The sequence below is a fragment of the Varroa destructor genome, unplaced genomic scaffold, assembly GCF_002443255.2.
Source record: "Varroa destructor unplaced genomic scaffold, Vdes_3.0 BEIS01000004.1, whole genome shotgun sequence".
Classification (NCBI taxonomy): domain Eukaryota; kingdom Metazoa; phylum Arthropoda; class Arachnida; order Mesostigmata; family Varroidae; genus Varroa; species Varroa destructor.
The window spans coordinates 35,108,682-35,132,986 of record NW_019211457.1 but is presented as its reverse complement, the minus strand read 5'-3'; the positions used below and the strand labels follow the sequence as shown (position 1 = coordinate 35,132,986).

The window sequence follows — 24,305 nt, the reverse complement described above, 5'->3', positions numbered from 1 at the left end:
GCCAAATGTTCCAAAGGCCGCCAAATGTTCCAAATGCCGCCAAATGCCAGATCTTCCTTTATTTAGAAAATGAAAATTCAGCTCCCGATCACAATCGACTTCTTTTTGCTGTGACTGTAACGCGTATCAAAATGGAACGCACATTTTGACAGTCACTGCTTTTAGTTAATTATTATTTAGTTATTATTTATTATTATTTAGTTAATTAGTGACTATTGGAACCAGTTATCAATTTATATTAGAATAGAAAAAAACAACACAATATACGCCTTTCTGCAGGCCGCATATTGACACATCCGTACGTGTTATTTCTTGGTATTTATTTGCTTGGTTTGGTAACCCTGACAGAGTTAATATTTGTCCACAAATAAAAACAGGTGCCTTATCAAATTCTTATATTTGTGCTTTGGCCTGTGCTTCTTTATCTGATACTATTGCACCGATAATAATTATAAACTAAGAACAGCATAAAATATTACGGTTACTGCAAACGTTATATAATAGCTGAGTGAGTAAAATTTACCACTATTCAGGCAAACGCCTATTGAGAATCAGCATCGTATATTGGCCTAATTATGAGACAATTAAAAATCATAATTATAATAATTATCCGAAGAAGGCGATTCTTGCCTTACTAGTGGATGTTTTTCATGCTTATACAATTTGATACGTTCGCTCACGTCGTGTCCATTTTTGGGTTGGACATATTGGATGGATATTTTTACTGGTCACTCAATACTTTACAAATTCAATAGGTTTAACACTTGTCTGCGGTAAGTATCAGCTCGGGCGTCGAGCTACCTATGATAACATACTGAGTAATATATCAGAGCGATCGAGTTTATAATTCAATCAAATATGTACGACAGCAAACGTACTTTCTATGCAATTCCGTGAATGCATCGTTGGCGCTATGGAGCCATACGAGTAGAAGCCGTAGTTTGTAACGAATGCCTTGTCCTATTTTTCTCCTGTTTTTTAGGAACGAGCTAAATCGAGTGACGTTGAATTTTATCGAGGACGGTAAAAAGGTGCCCGAATTGATCGTCGGCAGGAAGTACCAAATACGGGCAACCGTCTCCGGTCCGGGCCGTAAGTACCCGAATTTACAGCAGATTTCAACTCTGTAGAAGTGCAATACGTAGGCATAACAATCAACGTTGATACGGTGGAATACATAATTCAATGTCTAGCGGCAGTTGTTAAGCGATAAACAACAGAAACAGAGTAGTTCATTGGTTGCGAAAGCTTGATGTCATTTAGTTGTTTTACGACAACACCCTCAGTAAACTGTACATAATTTGTAACAGCTAAATAATACGTCAGCTAAATTTGCTCACTAATCACTCTGAGGAAATAGGACCACGGATAATTAGACGCCTTCCTTCACTTCACGAGCATATGCACTCAACCTGACAAGGAAAACCAGGGGAGTTTATCAACAGCTATATAGACTCCATTACGCGAGCATGCGTCACAATTAAAATGTTGACGTGCATAGTTACCGTGCATTTACCCTAAATGGCTACAAGGTAATAATCTGAAGAAATTTTAAACATGTTGGGGTAAGCCCTCGGCGCTTTGATGCTATACAGAAAAGGTGATTCCGAAAATTAGTTTACACCGTAGAAACAGTTGAAGCCATTTTCTTGCTCTTACACTTAATAATTATAGGCGCTGTCAATTACCGAGACGGCTTAATAATCCTTGCTTATCGACGTGTCGTACGGGAGATGAGAACACGATCCAGGTACACAAACGAAGGAGCCTGGCAGCTGTTCGTGTATGTGTCAATTGTGTTTGTTTTGATGAGTTCAGTTAGTACGTACCTGCATGAAGCCGAACTTGTGCATGCAAAGGTATATTGTAGGTGCATAGATATACAAAATGCTTGGTGGCAAGTAGAAGAGCTGCTAGCCAGTAATGCGATTCCTTAAGCAGCAAAGGTAACAGCAGAAAAAGATCACACTCAAAACATATCCTAACTCGTTAGCGGGATTCTACGGGAATATGATTATATTGCCCAATGCCACAATGAAGATTGCGATCATATCAGGCAAATACCGCAAACTGCATAGCTTACTGACCAAGGTCAATCAGCAACCAATCTGCAGGGCTGGGCCTCTTAGTACCGAATAATAAAATCATCATATATTCTACTAATGATGTTTCCCAGTTCCCGTTACGCATCATGGGGTACCACCAAACAGTATTAAACGCCATAACTTTAATACTATTAGAATCAGTTGTAGCCAGATAGGAGCGGAACCTTCTGCTGTAGCCGGTTGCAGCAGTAGCAGCAGCAGATGACCGGAAGTCGCTTTACCCAGGCCCGATCAACGGATCAGGGTGTAAATCTAATTGCTCGTCTATCGTTGTAGTCGTCTGATCCCCTGTGTTTGCCATCCGTATAAGCTGATCGAGTCTGTCGTTCCAACGCATTTCACTCCTTCTGCATGAACAGCTGGGAAGGCGGCAACACTCAATTATAGTTACTTTCGGCTCATATGTTTCCTCCTGGTAAGAGTTCTCTTGTTAGATAAGTATTAAACATATATGATGCAGTCTCCGTTTATTTTTTTTCTTTACTTATGTTCGTCTATTGACGAAATAGTTGGTAAGACGTCACTGGCACTATTCGATTTAGAACCAGATAGCAGGGACGACGGATCGTCTTATTACCTATTTAAATCAGAAGACCACTGTTTGAAGGGCGTGCAGGACGGATGGATAGAATGAATGAATTTAGCAGAAATCAAATAAAGAACGGGAAGAAACGTCATCAAAGGGTGTTGTGGGTCGCCGCCTCCCTGACGCTCAGAGGAGGCTGGAAATGACCTTCAACAACATAAATCGATTCTGAGTACATGTGTTCACTACTGAGTTAATTTCATCACTACTTTTAGTGCCTCACAAGAGAAGTGCTGTAGAAGTAGGGCTAAAGTGAGAGAGATCTACCAGGATTAAATGACAAAGAAAGACAAGTTGGGTGAATCGGCAGCCAGCAGGAATTTAGCCTAATGATCTATGATGAGCTATCTAAGGTTGTTTTAGACACGTCAGTCTATGCGGGACTTTTGCTGCTAATAATGGCTTGCTATGACAAGTGAGATATTGAATATTATGTGGATGACGACTGACGAACGAGCACTTGGGCTAGGCACAATTGAAAAGGATGTTTACCCTATGATTTTTATCCGTGGTGTTGATTTGTGAGGGTTGTTAGTTTGGGTTCCGCTAACGACACATAAGTACTATACAATTTATGCGCGCCAAACAAGTAACGCTCGCTTTGAGCTTTGGTTCTTGCTTTACGTTCCGATAGTATCATATTTGATTTAAGTGATATACGTACAATTAAAATAACAGGGGATTTTCCTGGGGCGGTTCCTTGGGAATACATCTTGAAGACCCATATTCAGTTGTCTTACAAAAAGTCTGCCAATGAATTATCCCACGAAAACTTGCTTGTTCGACGATAAATCGAGACACCGTAAACAGACATTAAGGACTAGCGTCGTCTTAAGCTCACACGAATATAAACGATACTGGGGCCCAAACAGAAAATCACTGGCGTATCGTGGCAAATATGCCATAAATATGAGCAGCGTATACGTGACGTATACATACACCGGATACGGAATCAAAAAAATGCTTGAAGTTAGATGGCGTACACGTGATGTACGCAGTTGCCACAGTTTCACATAGAGACAACTCCTTAAAATCGCAATTGTGTGCCAAGTTACCAGCGTCCGTTACAGCAGGACTGGGCTGAGTGCCTACTTCAGCTAAGGTGACCCTTGCAGGTCTGTGCAGAGTTCCAGTTTGTACCGAGCCTAAATCTATCGCTTGCCATATATAGTTGCTTGCGGAGATCAACAACTAACGTGATAAGACAAGGATTTGAAATCACTCGTCTACGTCTTCGAGTATTTCAACATAGAACTTAATCTGGTCGGAACGAACGTTACATATTTTGCATATAGGAGTAACGTACGTACATAGAAAAATTTCAGATACATACGAAAATGATCTTATTTGAAGAGCCCCTTACTTGAAGCGGGGATAACATAATAGTATTTTATTAGTATTGTCTGACCTGCCAGTTAGACAAATTCTACCTAAAAATTGAATTGGCTAAGGACAACATCGAACAAACTTAACTCGTTTCGTTTGCTACTACTCAGCTTCTCCGTGTATACATGCATGTATGTTATATGTACGCTGCTGTACCATGACTAGAAATGCGGTCCAGCGTAGTATCAAGCAGTCCAGAAACGAGAGACGGCAGCAGTTGTCCTAAAGGAAATAATCACTTTAGCGATTTCTTTGTCCTGTCAACCTTTTGCCGATTTCACAAAGACAGTATCCCGTATCGACTCGTCCGACGAAGATTAGTGAACTGATAGCGGCTCAGAGACACTCAGATACAACAGTACAAGCTTAACTGAATGATACTAAACTAACAAATGTTGCCACGTTATGATAGGATTACGATGCGACATGCCACAATGGGCGCATAAAAGGGATACGTGCAAACATTCATAGTAATAACGGCAACCCTCGTAAAATATAATACCCACCCCATCTGTTGCTATCATTTGTTTCTTGTATGATGGACAGTTAGGCAGGAAATAACTAATGGACGCGCGAACTAACGGACACGTTATCGTTAATTTTACGCGCAACTGCTTGTGCTAGCATTCGTGATGCTGATAGCTGCAGCCTTACGGCTATGAATGTCTGCATCAAAATCGCACTAATGTAACGCTTGTAGTCAAAAATACGTCTGTAACTATAGTACACGTCAATGAATCATCTGTAGGTAAATAGAGCAGCCGTATGCGTGTCAGTATGATTGAGAGAAGGTGGCTGTAAAAGGCAGCATTTGTTCATTTCGTCTTGCTCAATTCCAGGTGTGAGTGGTATCCGGGTTCGGTCATGCTTTGCGTTCTCCGCAAACCACTCCGATGTCGAGTTCATCGATAGGAAAGGTTGTTCTATAGCAAACTTTGTTGAATCGTTCAAGTTTGTTGAGGATAAGGATTATGCGGAGGCAGAACTTAATGCAAAATTTAAGTTTCCCGAATCGAACAAGATCCACGTCCAGTGCGATGTGTTCGTTTGTTCCGGCGAGAACGAATGTCCAGAGGTGTGTATTCGAAGTGATTGTGTAATAGAAAAATATTTGTATCGCAAAGAAAGACGGAAGACGGTGTCACAAATTATGTTGGATATTGGATTATTTATTTAGTCCTTTTCTTTGCCGTACGATAAAACGTTTGCAGTGAAAATTTCGCTTTTGATAAAGATACGAAGCAATTTTTTCATAGTTTTTTTTTTTTTTTTTTTCGCTGTTATTTAATAATCCAATAACGAAAGCCAACAAACGAATAAGAATATTCATTTCAAAGCCTCGTATATATCTATACTTCTGTATTGTCTTGATTAAAAATCTAAATAAGAAGAGCACCTTATACACAACTTTCAAGTTACTATATACTCGTATATTGAAACTATTTACTAGGACAAAAATAGCATATTTTCTTGATGTACGAACAAAGTAAACAGTAATGAGTTCACAGTCCCGTCTCGCTGAAGTTCGTGACAAAACGAGGGCGAAATTTCCCCATACGCCCTTGTCAACATTTTACGCTGCGTAGTTGCAAGGGCGGGTGGGTCTGACCAAATGGGCGCAGGCAATTGTTGATGTTGTTACTATTGTTCAATAATAGTGCGGTAAAAACGTTCACGCTTATTAAGCTAAGATTCACATGCATCATGGAGTTCCATCGATTTACACGCAAAAGTTGTATCCCCTAGAAAGATTTAGAAAAAGTACTTTTTTTCCTCTCTTCAATGATGCTTCAACGAATTCGTTTCATTACATGCGTTCGTTTATGATAGAATCAGCTTTTGGCAACTTGCTAGGCAAAGGCATCGACCGTAGCTCCTAGGAGGTGCAAGCCTTTTTGTCTAGCCCGAACGATAATCCTCTGCTGAAGAGTGAACGTAATTGTAATTTTCGGATGAAGGTATTGAATCGTATGAAAGGTCTTTACGTAAAATGGCAACGAAACGTTCCTGCCGTTCAGAAGCAAGCAGCTTCATTTGCTAAGTTCTTGCCCCGATATCTTGAAAGAATATTTTACGTGAAACAACTATTGTTCGTCCTAGGTCAGGTTGTGCTTCGAATGAAAATATCTTGTTATCCATCACAAAAATCTTGGCTTACGCGATAAATTTTTCCAATGTGGAAAAATAACTTGCCTTCTGTTCGAAGTTGTACAGCTTAGCCGCGCACACTGTTGCCGCTGCCACCCCAATCACCGTCACCAGTCGAACGTTTGTTCATTCTTGGAAACCCCCGGTTGCGTTTCTTACTTCAATGCGATCGGAACGTGTATCGCCCGTGTCAGCCGTGCTACGCCAGACCCGAACGATCATCTCAATTCACCGGCTTTGTTCCATGTCTTCCCCACAGACCTTAGCACAGCTGAATACAAACCAATCGCCAACGCTACAAAAGTTCGAAAAAAAGTCTTAAGAACTACCCGGGTCTGACCGCTGCGTCATGCCCACATTTTTCTCTCCTGTTCAATTCTCCTCTTAATCGCTAGTATCCTAGCTACAAGTGGATGGTGTTGACAATGCCGACGATAACAGCCCAGCATAACCGTGACGTCTTCCCCTGAATTTTCTAAAAAATTGCAATTATATAACATTGTCGTGCCAGTGCGGCTACGGATTCGTGTGTATATATATACGCAACAATAGCAACAGCAACAACAGAATTAGAGGCATGCACAGTCGCTGCATCAAGCATGGGACGGAATCAACAGCAGGCCCGCTCTACCAGAAGCGATGCCTTGACGCAGATAAAAGTCGCATACCGTCACACTGCAGCTGGAACAAAGCGCCGGCTATTCATCTGGAAAAAAAACTATTTGGAAAGAAAGAAAGACAAACTGAGAGCTTAGTTTGTCTTTCTGTTTGCTCAGCACGAGCTTCGTCGATGACGACGCTTCGCTGGCCAGAAGGATGAGCACATCTGGAGTGCGCGCGACCGTGCGACGGGTATTTTAAAACACACGCTTTTTACTGCCTAGTCCGGTAACAAATCCGAAGTTGATGTACCGATGGCAGAAATGCAGCTGCAGGAAAAAGACGACGATGAAGAAGAAGATGAAGTTAGAGAAGCGATTTTTTTTGCCAAAATTCATTGCAACGAACAAGGAATACCCAAACGAACGATTATCGCTCGGGTTTAATGGGCGAATAATAGTGGGACGCCATAGGCGATGTTTTATCTAACTGCCGGTCCAAGTGTCCACGCATCCGGTGACATCGGGCCGGAGGCGATGTTGGCGATTGGCCGCCTCACGACGAACGAAGCTGATTAGTTCCGTCCGCGTACATAAAGGATAACCTCCGCTTCTCGTCGACGACGCCGAACCCCCGTTCGCTTTTGGTTGCTGAAGTCGCGATGGCCGACAAAACGCTTATACGGCGGTGCCCCAACGCGGACGCATTATTACAGTTTACAAGCCAAGCTGTTTATATCGACCAGATCCAGTACACCATGCGTACAGTCTTGGTTTTGCCTATCGTCTCCTGCATTGGACGGCCCATTGGTGCTGGCATTGTTTTTTTCTGTTAGCAGAGCGTATGCTTTTCTTTCCTTTTGTTCTTTAGTAATTTTCATTTTTGCAAACGCATATGCCATGTGTACAGACTATACGTTGTCAGTGATCATAGCTGTGGGTTCATGTGCGCTGTGTATCAGCGTGCATATGTATGGCTTTGTTTGTATGTACACACAATATCTTCGTTTTGTTCGTTCTGCTAACTTAAAAAAATCTTAGTGGCCATGTGAAGCGAACTTGTGTCGACGCACGTCCTAAGACATCCTAAGACGCTAAGACATCGTCGCACTCTTGCTGTTGCAATGAGCAAGAGAAAACAAGGTTAAAAAAAAGGTTAGTTTTCCCTCGCTGAATATCGTTTGTTGTTGACTTTTCATTGTGCAACTCGCTGTCTGTTACTATCTGGTATGACTAGAGACTTCTATAAGTGGCGGCTATTTTCTAAAGAAGTGACAGAGGGCCGACTACAAAAAAAAACTAGGCTACTTTCTATCTGCCTCAGCCCGTCTATATTGTTTGCCATGCTAAGTAATAGGATGAAAATACCTTTTTATAGATAATAAATGTAGACACTTAGTAGATGGGCTAGTAATATTTTGGTTGCGTTATACATACATATACCAACATCATCTCTTATGACTCGAGCGAAGCCATCTTTTGGCCGTGTAAAATCATATAAAACAAAAAGTATGTTTCTCGCGTTCGTATATGTCAGTATCTATCCATATAGAACTGTCTAGTCGAAAACATAAGTAGATGAAAAATCAAGCATTTGAGCGTAATGGACGCTAAGGTTTGATATTTTCATACTTGTAGACTTCAAAAATTTCAAATTTATTACCTACGCACTATAATAAGGACCTATCAATGTTCAAGGAATCGCTTAATTCTATTCGCCAAATAATTCAGTCAGTCAATCAATTGCCAATCGAACAGTGGCCGGTGTCGCGTTTGAAGCTAACTACAGATTCTGCTCATTTAAGGTTATCGGAAGTTAAAGCTATCCTGGCAATTGCAGATAAGCAAATCAGATCACATATAGATAATATGACGGCATGAAACGGGACAAAGAGGATTGGGACGAAAGGAAAAAGGAAATATTCAGAATAATTAAAGTAATACGCGTTACCGCCTGCACAGGATACGAGCAGTTAGATGGCATTAGCAATTGCAGTAGCGATGCAGCATCCCTGGACGCTGGCAAAGCATAGGTAGCCACGAGCGGTCCTTACGTTCATCTACTAATGTAACCATATTAGAACGATATCAATATAAAAAATGCCACCGGCTTCGTTTGGGACGCTTTTTCTCTAGTTCATGCTTTCGATCTCGTATAGTTCACAGTTGTAAGCGGCTGTTCGACCAGCGGTCAGAGTACTGCGCAGAAACTGGACGGCGAGAACAAGCCATAATGGGGTTTGCTGTCCGGTCAGACCATGAAAAAGCGGACGTAATTCAGCTAGTCCATCTTAGGCGTCGTCTAGTATTGCGTCACGCGGCGATGCGGTCACTGATAATGATTGACAAGCGACATATATCATTTTCATCAACTTCAATCTATCACTGTTTCGCGAAATAGATGATGGCCTTCATCGCTTGTTTGTATTGCAATACTGTTATCTCGTAAAGTTTTCAATTCATTGATACGAAGTAACCATTGAGCCTGGACACCACCGAAAGCAAAGCCGCCATGATTGCCTGACGCCTATGCAATAGTTTGTATGATTCGGCATATTTTTATTGATCGAGCCAAATGATGTGACGACGAACTATCGATAAGATTAATTAAGTACATCGATAATGAGATAATTTTTGTTATAGAGGTGGGCAGTTGCTTTGTCATATGGGATCGTCGCGACGTTCCGTCACTGACCTACGAGTATAGCGCTATAGTAGAGACAGAACACCATTATACCGTAGTTGCCGTTATCGAGGGCGTTCCGCGCGCGGTCTGAATATGTTTTATTAATAATAATTAAGACGAAAATAACGTCTGCGTTTGCAGTAAGCGCGCAATGATTTTGATTTGCTCTATATGTATTTGTATGGTACGTTAGAATTGGTAGAGCGATATCTATTGAGATTCAAATGAAGATTCTTGTACTAGAGGAAAATTTCCGGATCGCAAGAAAAGATCACGCTATAAGTTTATTCATCAATTAAGCTGTAGCGCACTAGCGGTAATCTTATTTTTTCTATTTGACTCTCCTAATTTATTGTAATATCGTTTTGGTGTTGTGAACCAGCCTACGTCAAGCTTGACATCAAGAAACGATACGTTATTCTCTAGCGGCGCTTGTTCTAGCATAAACGCAACCAACATGTAACGTCAGTCGAGCCATGTTCTGCGTTAGGCCGTTATTAATTTATTTATTCGCTTGTTACCTCGTGTCATTCCTTTGCAGAACTCGTGTCAGCCTCGTGAGACCGTCACTACCAAGGGGGCCGCGGGCAAAGGTCGCGAAGCCGAAAGCTCTTTGTCCGCGTCAACCTCCGTGTTTGTTGTGGAACCGGGGCAAGCGTCAAGTAAGTGAAACTGACAACTGTTACTTTTGTATATATGCAGCTACGGCTGAAGCATTGGCATGGCGCTTTCATGCCAACGAATGCACAAAAGCTATCGGTAACTGTTCAATGATAAATTACAATGAAGTATTATTCAGCAATGGCTGCATTGTGCCGCTGTTGCGGGTGTTGTTGAGGAAAGACGCTAAAGTACTCTACATATATGGCCGGAATGATGACACGTAAACGCCTGGAACGAAGCAGCCAGGACTTCCTCTTTCGATTGAGGAGTGCGTTTCCCTCGGAAGCAGAACTTTTTTTGTGTTACGTTCACGTGGTGTGTATACGTGTTTCAGTGATATATAATGTACTTACGTGCATCTATAGCACAGATCGATCTATATTTACGCAGCTATTTTCGACTAGATCAAGCTTCGCTGAAGCTTTATGCTCTTCTATTATTAGGCTTGCCAACACGACTCTATATTTACACATTGTTGTATGATACTTTATCTGTACTAGTTATTGGAGAAATGATTAGATACTGTATAGTATATAACTGGGATGGTTTGCTGTTTTTATTTAATCAGTCGCTAGCCCCCTGCGCGAATGCACCGAGTGGCGTTTCCCATGGCTCATTGGACTCTGTATTGCGTTGGCTATTCTACTGTTGATTATGTTAATTGTCAACATCTTCCTTTGTTCATCGCTGACCTGCTCGTGCGTCAATACAGAGGTACGATTTGCTTCTGTAATAATTAATATACGTGTGAAGTATTTAAATATTTCATTATAATGTCAATAGATTGACGTAATTTTTATATTGTAAGGTATTAATAAAAATATAACTAAGGTTGTTTTACGTGAACGGGACGATTTTCCGTTATAGGGGCTAGCCATCAAAATCCTATGGCCAAATACGACAGTATGCGTGTTCACGTTCATGTTAGAGGCAAATATCCCAAAGAAAGTATTTTGATTGTTATCAATAAACTAACGTCCGTCACTCTCTTACTGGATGAAGTAACTTCGAGACAGCTAGTAGATATCGCCACTTATCTCCTATCCATGAGATATTGGAACGTTGTACCGAATCTAGCGGCGTATTACGCTGGATGTCGTAAATTCGTTGTCCGCCCTATTCTATACGTTCGTTCGATCGAATCACGATGCCAGGGTACGTCAAATCATACGCATCAACAATGGGTTATCCACACAAAAGCGTCTCGTAAGGATTAGCCAAGAAGGGCATACTCGCATGGCCAGTAGAAGCTGAGCCTTATATTTTGTTTTTAGGACCTAGGGACGGCCCGTTATATTGTTCGGGTCGTTGAGAAAGCGCATACGCCTACGACTTAGCTACGACGTTGACACGTACTCTGCCCCTTGTTTTCTCTGTCTCGATAAAAGCAGGTCGAAGAAAAGGAGTCGTCGGAAATCGAAGATTACGACCCGTACAAAGGCGGATCGTATTATCCAGCTTCTCACTATGGCTCGCACACGACCTTGCACAAGCAACAGCCTCAGCAATCGGCTTACGGAGTGAATACTCTCGGAGGACGAAGTCACATCTCAAACGCTAGCGATCATTACACGACGGTACATTCGAGACCGCATTCCAGGTAAACTGCGAGTAAAATGTTCAAATCAATCCTCGATCAATTCACATACACATCATTAGAAATTGAGCAAAGTACCTAATTAAAGCGCGTACGTAATGATATATACCGTCTCGTATGGAACCGTAAGACATTAATGCATGTCCTTGTTGTAGGCTATTACTTTTTACATTTCTTCAATAATTTCTAAGTGTTTAATAAGTGTGTCAGAATGTCGAACCTTTGGCCTTAATCTTCGGCAGTCCCTACGACTTGAAACAGTCGCCGTTGTCGCGAAATTGTTGATGAAAGCTAGATAGCTAGTTAGTTAGTAACTCTTACTGGCCCTTAGTTCAGCGCGTAATTTTAAACAGGACATCGGAGTTTTGATTTTTTTGAAGTTCCTTTCACTTCGTTCGTTTCACGAAAGCGAAAAATACTTATCAGACAAAGCCGGCTTCAAGGTCATATGTATTTTCGTAGATTTATATCAAAAGTGATTAAGTTAGGGGGAAAAAAAAGTTCTACTTGCAGTTTTTTTGCAATGACGCCAGAACTTGTCAAGAATCCGACAACCACAAACGTAACCCTCAATCAAAATCTACTGATATCGATCATTTTTTTGGTTGATTGGTTCTGCTATTAAAGGTACTCACAGCGATCATCAAAGGATCCGCATCGAAGTCATTATGGAATGTCTAATGGAGGTTACCACTAAATTACAAATTAGACGAATGAATGAATTTGGCGTTTGAGTGTCGGTGTACGAGTCCGGTCAAAACTGTTCTTATAGGCGCAGTCGCCTACAAGAACCGACCAACGTCAGCAGGTCAACCGGATCAGCGCCATCTTTTGTTGGACTGAAATTATCACTCATGAGAGACAACTAACCTTTACACTCTTACACCTCATGTAAATGTTGTACATACACCGACAGACGAACTCATCGTCATGAAATTCATACCGTACAGTAGATTTTCAGGTTGAGTAAAGGCGCACCTAGCAATCTGTGCCACGAGTTCCGACGCTAGAGGAAGTTACAAGGAAAAGTTAAATTGCGGCTAAAAACAGCACCCACGGTAAAAAGCAACAACGATGATTCTTGCGGTTGGTCTCAGTTCTTCTCGTTCTTTTTACGAATTTATCGACTGTTCATGTTCGTTGGCGACAGACGTCACACTGAAACGTCAACAGACATTTCTGTTAATGTGGACTGTGCCAAATTGCGTGTCAAAGCGTTTTGGATTCGTGATTTTTTGTTGTTATTGTTGTTGGAAGCGAAGCGTGACACACAAGCGAACACAAACAGGCAGATAGATGCATTTGCACAGAACGAACTGCTAAATGTAGCCATCCTCCGGGTGCATCCGGGCCTTGAGCTTACTACCATCGGATCAAAAATAACTCAATCATAATATATACAGGAAACTATTAATAGTCGACCAGTAACGCCGAGCTCACCTAACTACTATATTAACGAATTGCTTGTAAGCTTGCGAAAGCTATTCTGCGAACGTAGATTTCGATCGTAGATCTTTGTCCTAACGCTTATGGATACGTCTTTGCTGCTCTAGAATGAGAAATGGGCATCTTCACGAAAAAGGATAAAGGTGACAGCTAAGGGCGACCTTATATTTTGACCATCACCTAAGAAGCCACTGAAGTTGCTCATGCTTAATGGCGGTTTAGAATGTTGGATGAGACAGGCAGATGAGGATATCGAACATGTCAAAAATCTCCCATCAGAATGAGGCAATATAGGCTATTTTGGTGCAGCACCAAAACGTGGGCTTAAAAGCCGGGGAAAGGACAAAACAATTTTCCGAGTTTGACTATTAAATATTCAGATGTGTATCATTGTCAAGCCTGATTGTCTAACTATGTCGTATGCTTCATAAAATGATAACGGTAAGTTAAAAGGAAAAAAGAGATAGAAGGATACGGGAAGACAGAGGAAGCCAAAAGCCGATCAGATATAGGTATATGCATAGGATGCCGCATCATTGGCCATGTAAATTGGGAGTGTACTTTGTTTATGTTTGTGTGCGTGTATCTGTGCGTGTGCACGGGTGTGTGAATATGTGCGCGCGTGCGTGCGTGCGTGCGTGCGTGCGTTTACGTGCGTGTCTTTTAGAAGACTAATACGACCAAAGCGATCATAGATAGCCACATACAAGTAACGAATAATATTTGTTAACTAGTTAGGAAATGTTGATATGGATCAGACCTGAACTTTAGTTACGTTAATCTATAAGGAAGCTATCTATGATCGAACTGTAAGAGTAACAGCGAGTGACATTATCTAATATGAGCGAATGCATCCATTCATCAGCTTTCGTAAATGATGGCTCACGGTGATGACGATCGTAGATAGGACGTTTATGTCGAGCCAATACAAAATATGCGATTAACGCAATGTTAACCTAGTCCTAATTGTTGTACTCCCGGCTACGTAGAGCGTGTTGCCGGTGTCACGAACGACAGATAGACCGCATCAAATAAAATAATAAAGCCACCAATACAATAATATGAAGATCTGCTTTAATGATAGCTATTTCATTGGTAGAAAACGAAGAAAATCACACTGATAATGATGAACACACTGCGCTAAATAAAGTTAGCAGTTAGCCGTAGGCAAAGAACGAGTACGGTCCTAAACGCGACACGAGTATTCGAACAACGTCGATTTGAACTGTTGGGCAAAGGAACATCTTTGTGGACCTGAGGGAAGGACATTGATCATGTCATGTCTGCCTGTAGCAACGTCATGTCCGAACTTCCGGCAGGGTAAACGCATGGAAAAAATAATAGAAAAATTATCACATACATATGTATGATAAATTGTTGTAATCTCTAATTGGATTATCTAATAGAAGTTCACATAACTAAATAAAACCTAACGATAACTCCGTCAATTCTAGCAACGACAACTGAGCACCGAATTTTCGTATCCTTCTGCCTCCTCAAAATGTCTCGGTCCTCACAGAATCCTTTAGAAAAATACTCGCTAATTTTTCCGCGATCGACCGATGAGCAGAATTATGTTAATGAAGATATAGAGCGGTGAGATAATTGTTCAGTTTGTAGTATTTTTGTATAGCGCACTATATATCTGCTCAACGTAAGATTGATCGCGGCGGTAAACTGATTCAACGGCAAAACGATGAACCAAACACAAGACGCAACTATATTTTTCCTACTTTGAAGGAAGATAATGTATTCGATGGCATAATTTAACGACATACAATGATAAATAAATGGTAGATTACTAAAACATGAGTTCAACTTGTTTCTATTATATATGCGCGAAGTTGTTTATATAGTATCATGATAAACAATAGTCGTCCATAGCGAGTCCTGCAAAATACCAGGAGTAGCAAGCATACAAGACAGGGACAAGGTGTCTTGAACGGGCTTAATGCTTCTCGGCGCTGTAATCGGTAAGGCCAACGTAGGTTGACACTAGAGAAGTGAAAAGGTATTAGTCCGGTAAAGAAGTTAGATAAACGTTACTTAAATTATTTCTTTCAAAGAGGAATACAATCATGAAAGGAAGATATCAAAAGTGAAGATACTCAGAACGGACGCTATTCGATGCCGCGAAAGACGCATTGTGGTGTTTAGTCATATGTTTAGGTGATGTTCCGTAGAAATAGAAGTTATTTGTCTTCCATCATAGAGACTTTATCACTTTTTCTGTAATTGTAGGCTGCTGGATGTAACAAGTTTCAGTGCTGATACATGCAGTGTCAACAAATTAAGTCTGTAACCGCGGATAAAACAGAATTAACATACTGCATGCTGGGTGCATTTGAAAGCTTTCCGTAAGTACAACGACTACTTCAGCTGTTACGAAGTTGCATGATTTATCTGATTACGAAATCAGTTATCGTGTAGTAAGTGCTTAATAAACGATATACAAATATTTGGCCTTACCCTGGACTTAACGGATATCACAATTTCGAAGTCTCGACAGGAATTTTCCTTCTGAATGAAAAACAAATAGCCTTCGTAAATATTTTACTCTTGCATTATATATATATATATATAGTATCACTTCAAGGAAACACGAATCGCCAAGCCGGTGATTGTTTAGGTCTCTTCGACGATCGTTTCAAGTCCCACAAATACAAGCACCCAGTGGTCTGTGAGAATGGGCTGCCATCTTGAACTAAACATAATTCCAAGGAATACTGTGTATTTGTGTACTATACTCCATTTTACCGACGCTTAATTTCTATCGACTTTTATTATTTAATGATACATTAAACATTTCCGTTTATTCGAATTGGGCGGGGTTAGAACCCATGAGGTTAAACAACCATTCGTTTATGCATAAGCTATAGCACTTTTCAATACATTTTTCTACATGTGAACCTTATTCGATATAACAACCATTCACTACGATCACAGCCTCAGTTTTACAGTTTAAGTTCTAAATCTCTCGGAAGTACTTCCAAGATCGCTTTTCTCTAATGCACAAGTTACTGTTTAATAAAACCCATCGTGGAAGGATATTCGAAATGATCAGCCTAGTGAAATGTCGCTAATCATGCTGCACGCAAAAAACTTCAGCTGAGGTTTAATAGCAGGTCGCAAAACACCTATAACAGAAGGTCCAAAAGGTCTAAAACAACAGGAAGAGGTTTCAATAAAACCGTTCGAGCTTGTCTGGACAGCAGCCCAATTTACAGTTCATATCTTTCTCTTCAGAACATCTTTTTATGCATACAAGTGTATTAAAAATGGCCTTTTGAGCCTTTCGAGTCCCATTGAGGTGTTCTGATTTACTTAACGGAAATCCTTCTCGGATTTTTAGGAGCCACATTGAAAATTTGAAAAACTAGGGTATCGGTTTCAGGCTCAAAAAAAATGTCTTCTAACGTGTATAGAGTTCGGCCAGCGCCGAGAGATTATGTGAAATGAGGAAAACTTTATAAATTTAATTCCTTAAACGGCCATTAAACGGCGGTCAGGTAAAAACACGGGTGGAAAGTTCATATCTTCTTCGAGCATTCGTGACAGACTTATGGTGAATACGTGTACGCATATGATATGTATGTCTATCTAGGTAACTTCTAGATATCTTCTTGAAAGTAAATTAGATAATGTAACTACAATGGACAACATGAAGACAAAGCATAACACACATCGATTTAGATAACGAGGTAATTAACTCCTCTTGGGCTTAACAGATATTTGCGCTGAATAGACAATGTTTCGGCAAAACCTCAATATGTCCACGTGAGAAAGCTTTGTACTATCACATCGCTCGTCTAGTATATGATATTGGCATAACTTAAAACAACAACTTCTTTTTCAGACATTTGACAAACGATTATTTTGTATGTTTGTTATATATAAGCTTAGACGTAGCAATAACAAATCTAACGCATGTCACTGCCAAAATATATACTCAAACTCGCCTCGACAGCGAGGGCTTCAGAGCGAATTGTACTGATAAAAAAAAAAAAAAAAAAGTACCGCTTAATCGACCTTCAACAGGCCAAGAATTGTAGTTGAATGTAAATTAGTAGGTAAATTACTGATTGATGAATATAGTACTGAATGGCCGTCACGTTAGATATGGATTGATTTTCTGTGTCATTAATAAAAGTTTTGCATGGTTTCAGAGGTCCGATGGCAGTACCTTAGTTGTGACTGGCCTCATTTAGCTATATATCCTGTTTAAGTTATGTTATACATTTGTTATAATAGCATTGGTTTTTTTCCTTAAGGGTTGTGAGCAAAACAGGGAAGCGACGGAAGCTGTTCTGAATAATCGTCATATGAAATGCGGTAAAATACGTCTCGTTACTGGATCATCCTTAACCGATGTTTTCCGTATTCGAACTTAAAGATCCACCACTTAAGACGTGGATAAGTACTAATCTGTTTCTGCTTATTAGTTCGCCTTTTTAGGAAGAACAAGTTCAACCATACATTATGGTAAAATGTGCCATTGTCTCTTCGCGTTGCAAACCCGCACATCCATTAGTAGACCGTTAGAGAGAACGCATTCTGAACATGCAGTGTTTATCCACCACCTATACCTCCTCGATGAAGAGGATCGAGGATAGAACCTCCTGTTCAGTGAATCTGGGAGTAGATGTAATCGAATTAAGAAGCCACTAGACCAATTAAAGTGTTCGAGTCTTCACTCGTATTCTCTACTCATGGAGGACGTACGAGATGGGTAAAGCTTGTCAACGATTAGATTAGGGAGAAAATCAAATCTGAGTACGCCGTCGTTAAGGGTAGCTTTTAGATTGACTGAATGAGCGGCCATTTAGGCCTTCGAGCGGTTTTTCGGGTAGCTCAGAGATTAATTCGTAGTGAGAGACATACTTTGCTGCACATCGATAATGAGAAAGCCTTGAGAGATGTAAATTATAAAACGATGGCCATTTTGCCCCTTGGGTAGCGAAAAACGAAGTAGTATGAGAATACATCTCTAGATTATTACCGCGGTAGTGCGGAGCGCACAAACCGATAAAGCCCAATCAGCCCGCGCCGGAGAAAAACCCTTATTTAAGTACTTAAGTTTTCCTTCTTAATTACAATTTGTTTTTTTCTCTATGTCAACAAGTGTTCGGAATCGCCATTTTAGATAGTGCACCAAGGACCTGGCCGCAACTATATAACTAAGGCCCCTTTAACACACTTATAACTTCTTCGTGTTACGTCGGATATCGCCGTTTGGCATTCTATTAGGAAAGCATGAAACAAAGTCTGTGTACGCCCGGGTTCGAACCTAGACCATAACGGATCCAAAACACGTTACCCACTGAGCTAACACGGGCTTCCAACGTAATTTCATAGCGGCATGGCAACCACACAAACGATTATTAGGCTTAATAATGACACTTTATTTTTCTAAATTCCTTATTTGCTACCCAATAAACATTTTTGCGGCTGCTGAGATCTGTACCACCGTGATGGCATGTTTGTTGGTTATGCCTACTACGGTAACGCCTTGAAAGATATTCTATGCACTTGCCACCCAGACAACGCCGTCCTATTGAGATAACGAAAAGGTCTTAGTCATGCTTTCCAATAAAAAGGAAAATTACTCAACAATAATGGGCGATTTGTTTTCCATATAGAATACCGTGTAGACGGGATTTTATAAGTAAGATATACGCAGGAATACAGCGGGGCTCTTAGAAAAAGCATTTTATCCCTAATTCTGGTACAAAACCGCTAAAAAAAAGTGATCTTTGAATAGTTTCAGTCACTTCAAATCGACATGGCTTTAAGGCTTGTACGTTAGAACCAAGCTTATTTGAAAGGAAACTAGCGAATGACGAAGGTACCAACAACAGCAACAAAAAAGAGCTACGAAGCTTCTTTAATCAATCAATTTTTAGGCCAAATTAAGTAAGCACCAGCGAAGCGCATAGACGTCAAATTGACACTCTATATGATACAGCTCTCCACCTATTGTTAGTACAATCTCGATCTTATCGTCTGACATTCGTTTCCGTGAATCACACTTCGTTTGCTAAAAAGGGCAGATCTTTTGGCCTGTGCGATTCCTATAATTAATCACCCTTGAACCATTGTATGCACTTACCGCACCAATCAGTTTGACAGTGTCATGCTTGTCTCTAAAATAGACCTTGAGATAGATTAGGCTGTCTGCCACAAAGGTAGGAGCTACCGCGCAAAATGGTTGGTATTTATTCTTATGGTGGTTCTCAATGGTTGGAATTTAATCTCAGACAATTCAATCAAGACTGCAGCCATCTTGCCAAATGCAGAATGTCGGCAGCACTATAAGAGCACTAGGCTATTTGGCGACCTAAAAGATTAATAACTGACCTCGACTGCGACAAAGGGCTTCGCTCTGTTCCTTGCACAGATGCCTTTTTATTGGCAGAACTAAAATAAATGTTATTAGTTTGGAAATAATATAGTAGCGACTCTATTAACTACCTAACATTGCTGTTATAGTCTTTAAGAATTGTATAAAATTATTTCTTATGACAAACGGAGGATACCCAGCAATCGTTCGTGAAGTATGGTCAACTATTTTGTACGAGACTGATCACAGTCTCCTGTATACTTCGCAGGCTGAAGTATCCAGGAAATAGTTCTACTCATGTGGCATACGTCGTAACGCCAGTACTGGCTACGTTTCTATCTGGTAAAAGATAGTCGGATAGATTTGATCATCGAGATTTTATTTAAAACCTGGAAGTAATAACGTCATTGCGATCGTAAGTCAAAACTTGGTCTCGCATAGAGTTCGTTTATATGAATGAACAACGGAGCTTGTTAATGCATGAACGTGCGCACCGTGCCAAAACAGTCAACAGTGAAGTATCACATGGTGAGGCATCCAATGAATTCGCGCGTCCCTTATATCAGGATAAGCCCTTCGCAGAACCGAGAATCAACATAATATCAAAAGGATCGAACAAATATTTAGAAGATGCTTTAGATAATAATCGACTAAATATATTTTTTTGGGCAAATCACTGTAGGGGTTCAACATGCTTGTTGTTGTTTGATGCGTAGTTAAGTGACGAATAGGAACAACTTAAGCTGGAACTTGAATATTCCACATGGTATATAAGATATGTGGAAATACTTTGTGGCCAACCCTCAATGAATATATTTGCTGACGTAAACATTCTACGATGTCACCCCAGGCGAAAGTCTATTCTCAGCCATTGGTATATTGCTTTGAATGTACGGTGGTAAAACTTCCGTGGTGAAGCCAAAGACGTGGGGCAACCGGAATCTTTGTTACTACTATTGGCGTCTGTCGGCGTTATAGCACACGGCAAACAATCCGGTTAGAACAGCTATAGCGGATAACCGACGTGCTTGTTAATCTTAGGAACACGCTACGGTATAGGTGACCGGGAGAGAGCCGGACGTACAACTCGAAACATCTGGGTGAGAAGTAGCATCGGAAAAGAAACCAGGTTTTACGAATAGCGGAGATCTTTAGTTCTGTTATCTTATTTAGCTAACTTCAATCCATTCTATTTAATGTTTTTTTTATAGTTTTTCATCATTTGAAACTTATTCCGTTACCTTGAACGCATTCATTTGAGACTAATTTACATGGTGTATTAAAGGAAAATATATATGTATTAGCAGAGTAGCTGACAAGTGGGTTGACACAAATGCTGCAATGGTAATTAGTTTACCAGCAGTCATTTTCTGGTCTTCTTCATATGTTTCTTTGGATCAGGATCAATGCCGTTTTGCCTCCCACCCATAGTGCCAAAATTGCCAACGTATGCAGTTTCGCTTCTATTCAAATACATAACAAATAAACCAAACTAGGTATGCTTACCTAGTAACTTCCAGTTACTAGGTAAGCATAGTATTAAACAGTACGGGAGCTAAAATCGCTCAAATGAAAATCAGCCCCACGATGGATGAGGGGTAAGTGCAAAACAATTGACACTTTCCGGCTTTTTCGCAGGTCAAAGTACAGCTTCTACTATAGTCACTAGGTAATATGATGTCGTTGGTAAAGGCGTACCCTTCTCTCTGTCCTTAAACAAAGCTTATTGTCCAGTTCTACTGTGATCAAACACTGACATCAGGTAGTCTTCTGCCTTCGTGTTTGACCTTTCTATATGATGACCTACACATCGGGGTTGCGTGAACCTCCCGCCAAAGTCTGAGATATGACCATTCCTACAGGAGGGATTGCGTCAGTTGAATCTATGCCACGCCATTTGGATAGACAAAAAAAATGTAACCAATAACAAGAGGAAGGAGAAAGCTAACATTGAAAAATGAACTAACTGATCCACTGGCGGCGCCACATCCTAATCACAAGGAACAGATATACGTACGTTGCATTCAGCCGGCCAACGAGATGACCGTACACGTTTCTTCTATCTGATCAAAAAATACGCCGAAATAAATCCAATAGATTTTCACGAGTTTATCTTTAAGAACGAACGCGTCGGCGCCGTGTACATCGCGAAACCTCTATTTCATTAAGTGGAGGTACATTCAATGGATTTAGCTCTTCAAGATTACTTTGGACTAGCCTAATTGGTGGCGTTTTTAATCGAACAATTAGAGGACGAGTGCGTACAATGGCGAAAAAGCAAGCTTCCAGAAACTAACTCAGGTTAATAGCTTTGTTGTTGTTCTTTTCTTTTTTTTTTTTTAATTATGCTATTTAACTAAACAGGTGATTCTTCCAGGCAGCTGTAACTACCACGAACGGCCTCGTCCGCTGATCACCTCTCACCCCGTCCTATCTGTACACACTATCTATTCATCACAGCAGTTTGCTATTATCATTTTGTCAGCGTCTTCTCCTTGCTTGCAGCATGGGCTTGGCGGCCGCCGTCCACCCGTTCACCAACGTCAACAACCGACATACGTCTGGCCGCGGCAGCTGTGGGAAAGCGAAAAGTATTTTTTAACAGAATAACAACGGTGTGGTTTTAACTGGCGGTTTTCTTTAGCGAAGAACCCGTCTGGGTAAGGGGGGGCAATCGGTTCGGGATAATGCGGTAGCCAGTATTTTTCTTTTAGCCACATTTGCCTCCCGTACGAAACGATGCGTTACTGTATCGTTGCTTGTGCGTGACAACAAACGACGATTTTTTACGTACGCACCGACTGGTTTAAATTGTGTCTTTTTTTTTTTTCATAAACATTCATCTCAGTCAGCCGTCGATGGAGACTGTAGTCTTCCAGTCCATGGGCTTTGTGGATCAAGGAGGAAAGCAATAAAGTGAGTGAGTGAGTGAGTATCTAAGATTTGTATTCGTGTAATGTTTCATATCATGCAGGTGCGCTAACATCAACGCAGACATGTCAAGCGTGAGATGTGTTTATGTGAAGCAAAGATGTGAGACCGCAATTCTCCGCCACTTGGAAGGCTAGTCCGAGTCTAGATAACACCTAGATGGAGCATATAGGTACGAGAAGGCTTTCCCAAAAAGCGGATAGATTGTCTTCACGAAGACTTAGTTAGCTTTATGCCTGAAACGGCGTCTCTATATTTTTCGTAAGGTTTATCGTCAAAGTGTGCACGAGCCCTTGTTAGAACAGCCTCTCTGACTAATTCAAAGTAAGTTCTGCTCGGTCTTTTTCCACCTAATTAGTTTATATAATATAATAACTAGGTAAATAAATAACTAGGTGACTGTTTGCAAAAGCAATTAGAAATTAACAATTCTTAAACATCATAGCTATTTTTAAACGTATGTTCAAACTGAGCAACGCAATTTGGTTGTAGGACCGAGCAGTTAATATTCATCGACCTATCTGGTCACAGGTATCGACCTTAGGTAGATATTTTTTTTTTCTCAAATTATAAAATGCGTCTATATTTTCATTAGTTAGCATCTTAAGTTGTTGCTATTACTGTATTCTTGATATGTTCAGATTATGTAAGTATATCGTTTTATTGTTATCGAGAAGCATCGATGATTCTGTGGTGTCTTTCGTCACTCGTTCGATTTCAGGACGGTTATAAAGAGGAGCCTATCAGTGAAAAATCCAGTATACACTTACATTGAAGTAACGAAAATCTTCTAATAGACCGTTATAGCTGTAAAGGTTATAGCTAAATAGGCCAAATCTAATATATTATATCGATTGGCTTCTACGGCCATTGTAAGTTTGAGAGTCTGCATAGTTGCGCAACTTGCTGCAACTTATGCTTGGTCGTTTTCGATATCTTAATGAATAATTGCAGTTGTTTTAGAGAACTGGCACTTTTTCTTCAAAATAGTCGTCGTTACCGTATCTTTCGTAGTAGAAGAAGTAATTCAGGTTCCTCTCTATCTTTGTTGTGTTTTTTTTTTGCTCCCATCAGATTTTCGTTCGCAGAGGACAGCCTGACAAGTTACCGTACCTCCACTGTCCAAATGGTGAAAGCGCTACATTAATTTCAGTAAAAAGTGTCCTATCATAGACTTTCCGTTTATTTAGCGGCTTTCCTAAACACATATGCTGTTCTCGGTCGATCCGAGTGCGACAGATGAACTCCGCAGATAGGGCGGTGCTTTTTTTGAGCGAACTTCTTATAAGATGATAGGTGATCTTCGTGAACAGGAATCGTTTGCGGCTTTTTAATGTAGATGTCCTCATAGTTAATCACTGACGTATGTAAATCTGCACAGATTTTCGTTAGGCATTCGCTAATAAATATAATAGATAGAAGATTTTTATGTAGTATAAGGGCAAACAGATCATACTGGATTTAGGTATGAGGGCCCGCCCGAGGTGTGAGCCTTTCACACGTCAATTGTAGTCATTTTTATGACTTATGTTTTACGTTCTTATAAAACAAGCACGCTTTATTTGTAGACAATAGTCACATTGGCAAAATAGGAAATCCATCGTAGATTTAGGTAGGTTAGAATTGGTTCTATTCAACAATTAGCGGGATAAGATTCGGGCTACCCAAAGGTACCTTTGCTAAATAATAGTTCATCAACATTGAGTAAAGCCTCACCTCACTCGAACGTTTTCAGATGTTGAAGCTCGCGTCGTTTACCTAGACCTCGGATGGGAACAGTAAGAGCTTCTCAACCACCTGGCACTGAGCCCAAGATTT

General features: G+C 40.6%; 1 protein-coding gene across 3 annotated transcripts in view; it reads left to right on the top strand.

The window, feature by feature from the left end:
* The window catches only part of LOC111249523 (uncharacterized), a 104,553-nt gene extending 89,525 nt beyond the window's left edge, over positions 1–15,028 (top strand). For 2 of the 3 annotated variants that reach the window (XM_086988734.1, XM_022803508.2), the window contains 6 exons: positions 983–1,092; positions 4,917–5,152; positions 10,052–10,172; positions 10,742–10,887; positions 11,562–11,773; positions 12,398–15,028. In XM_086988734.1, coding sequence (XP_086844860.1) covers positions 983–1,092; positions 4,917–5,152; positions 10,052–10,172; positions 10,742–10,887; positions 11,562–11,773; positions 12,398–12,467 — 895 coding nt within the window. In that variant the 3' untranslated portion in view covers positions 12,468–15,028. The remainder of the gene's footprint in view (positions 1–982; positions 1,093–4,916; positions 5,153–10,051; positions 10,173–10,741; positions 10,888–11,561; positions 11,774–12,397) is intronic. The other variant, XM_022803509.2, reaches the window with a different exon arrangement.
* Positions 15,029–24,305: the final 9,277 nt, after the last annotated feature.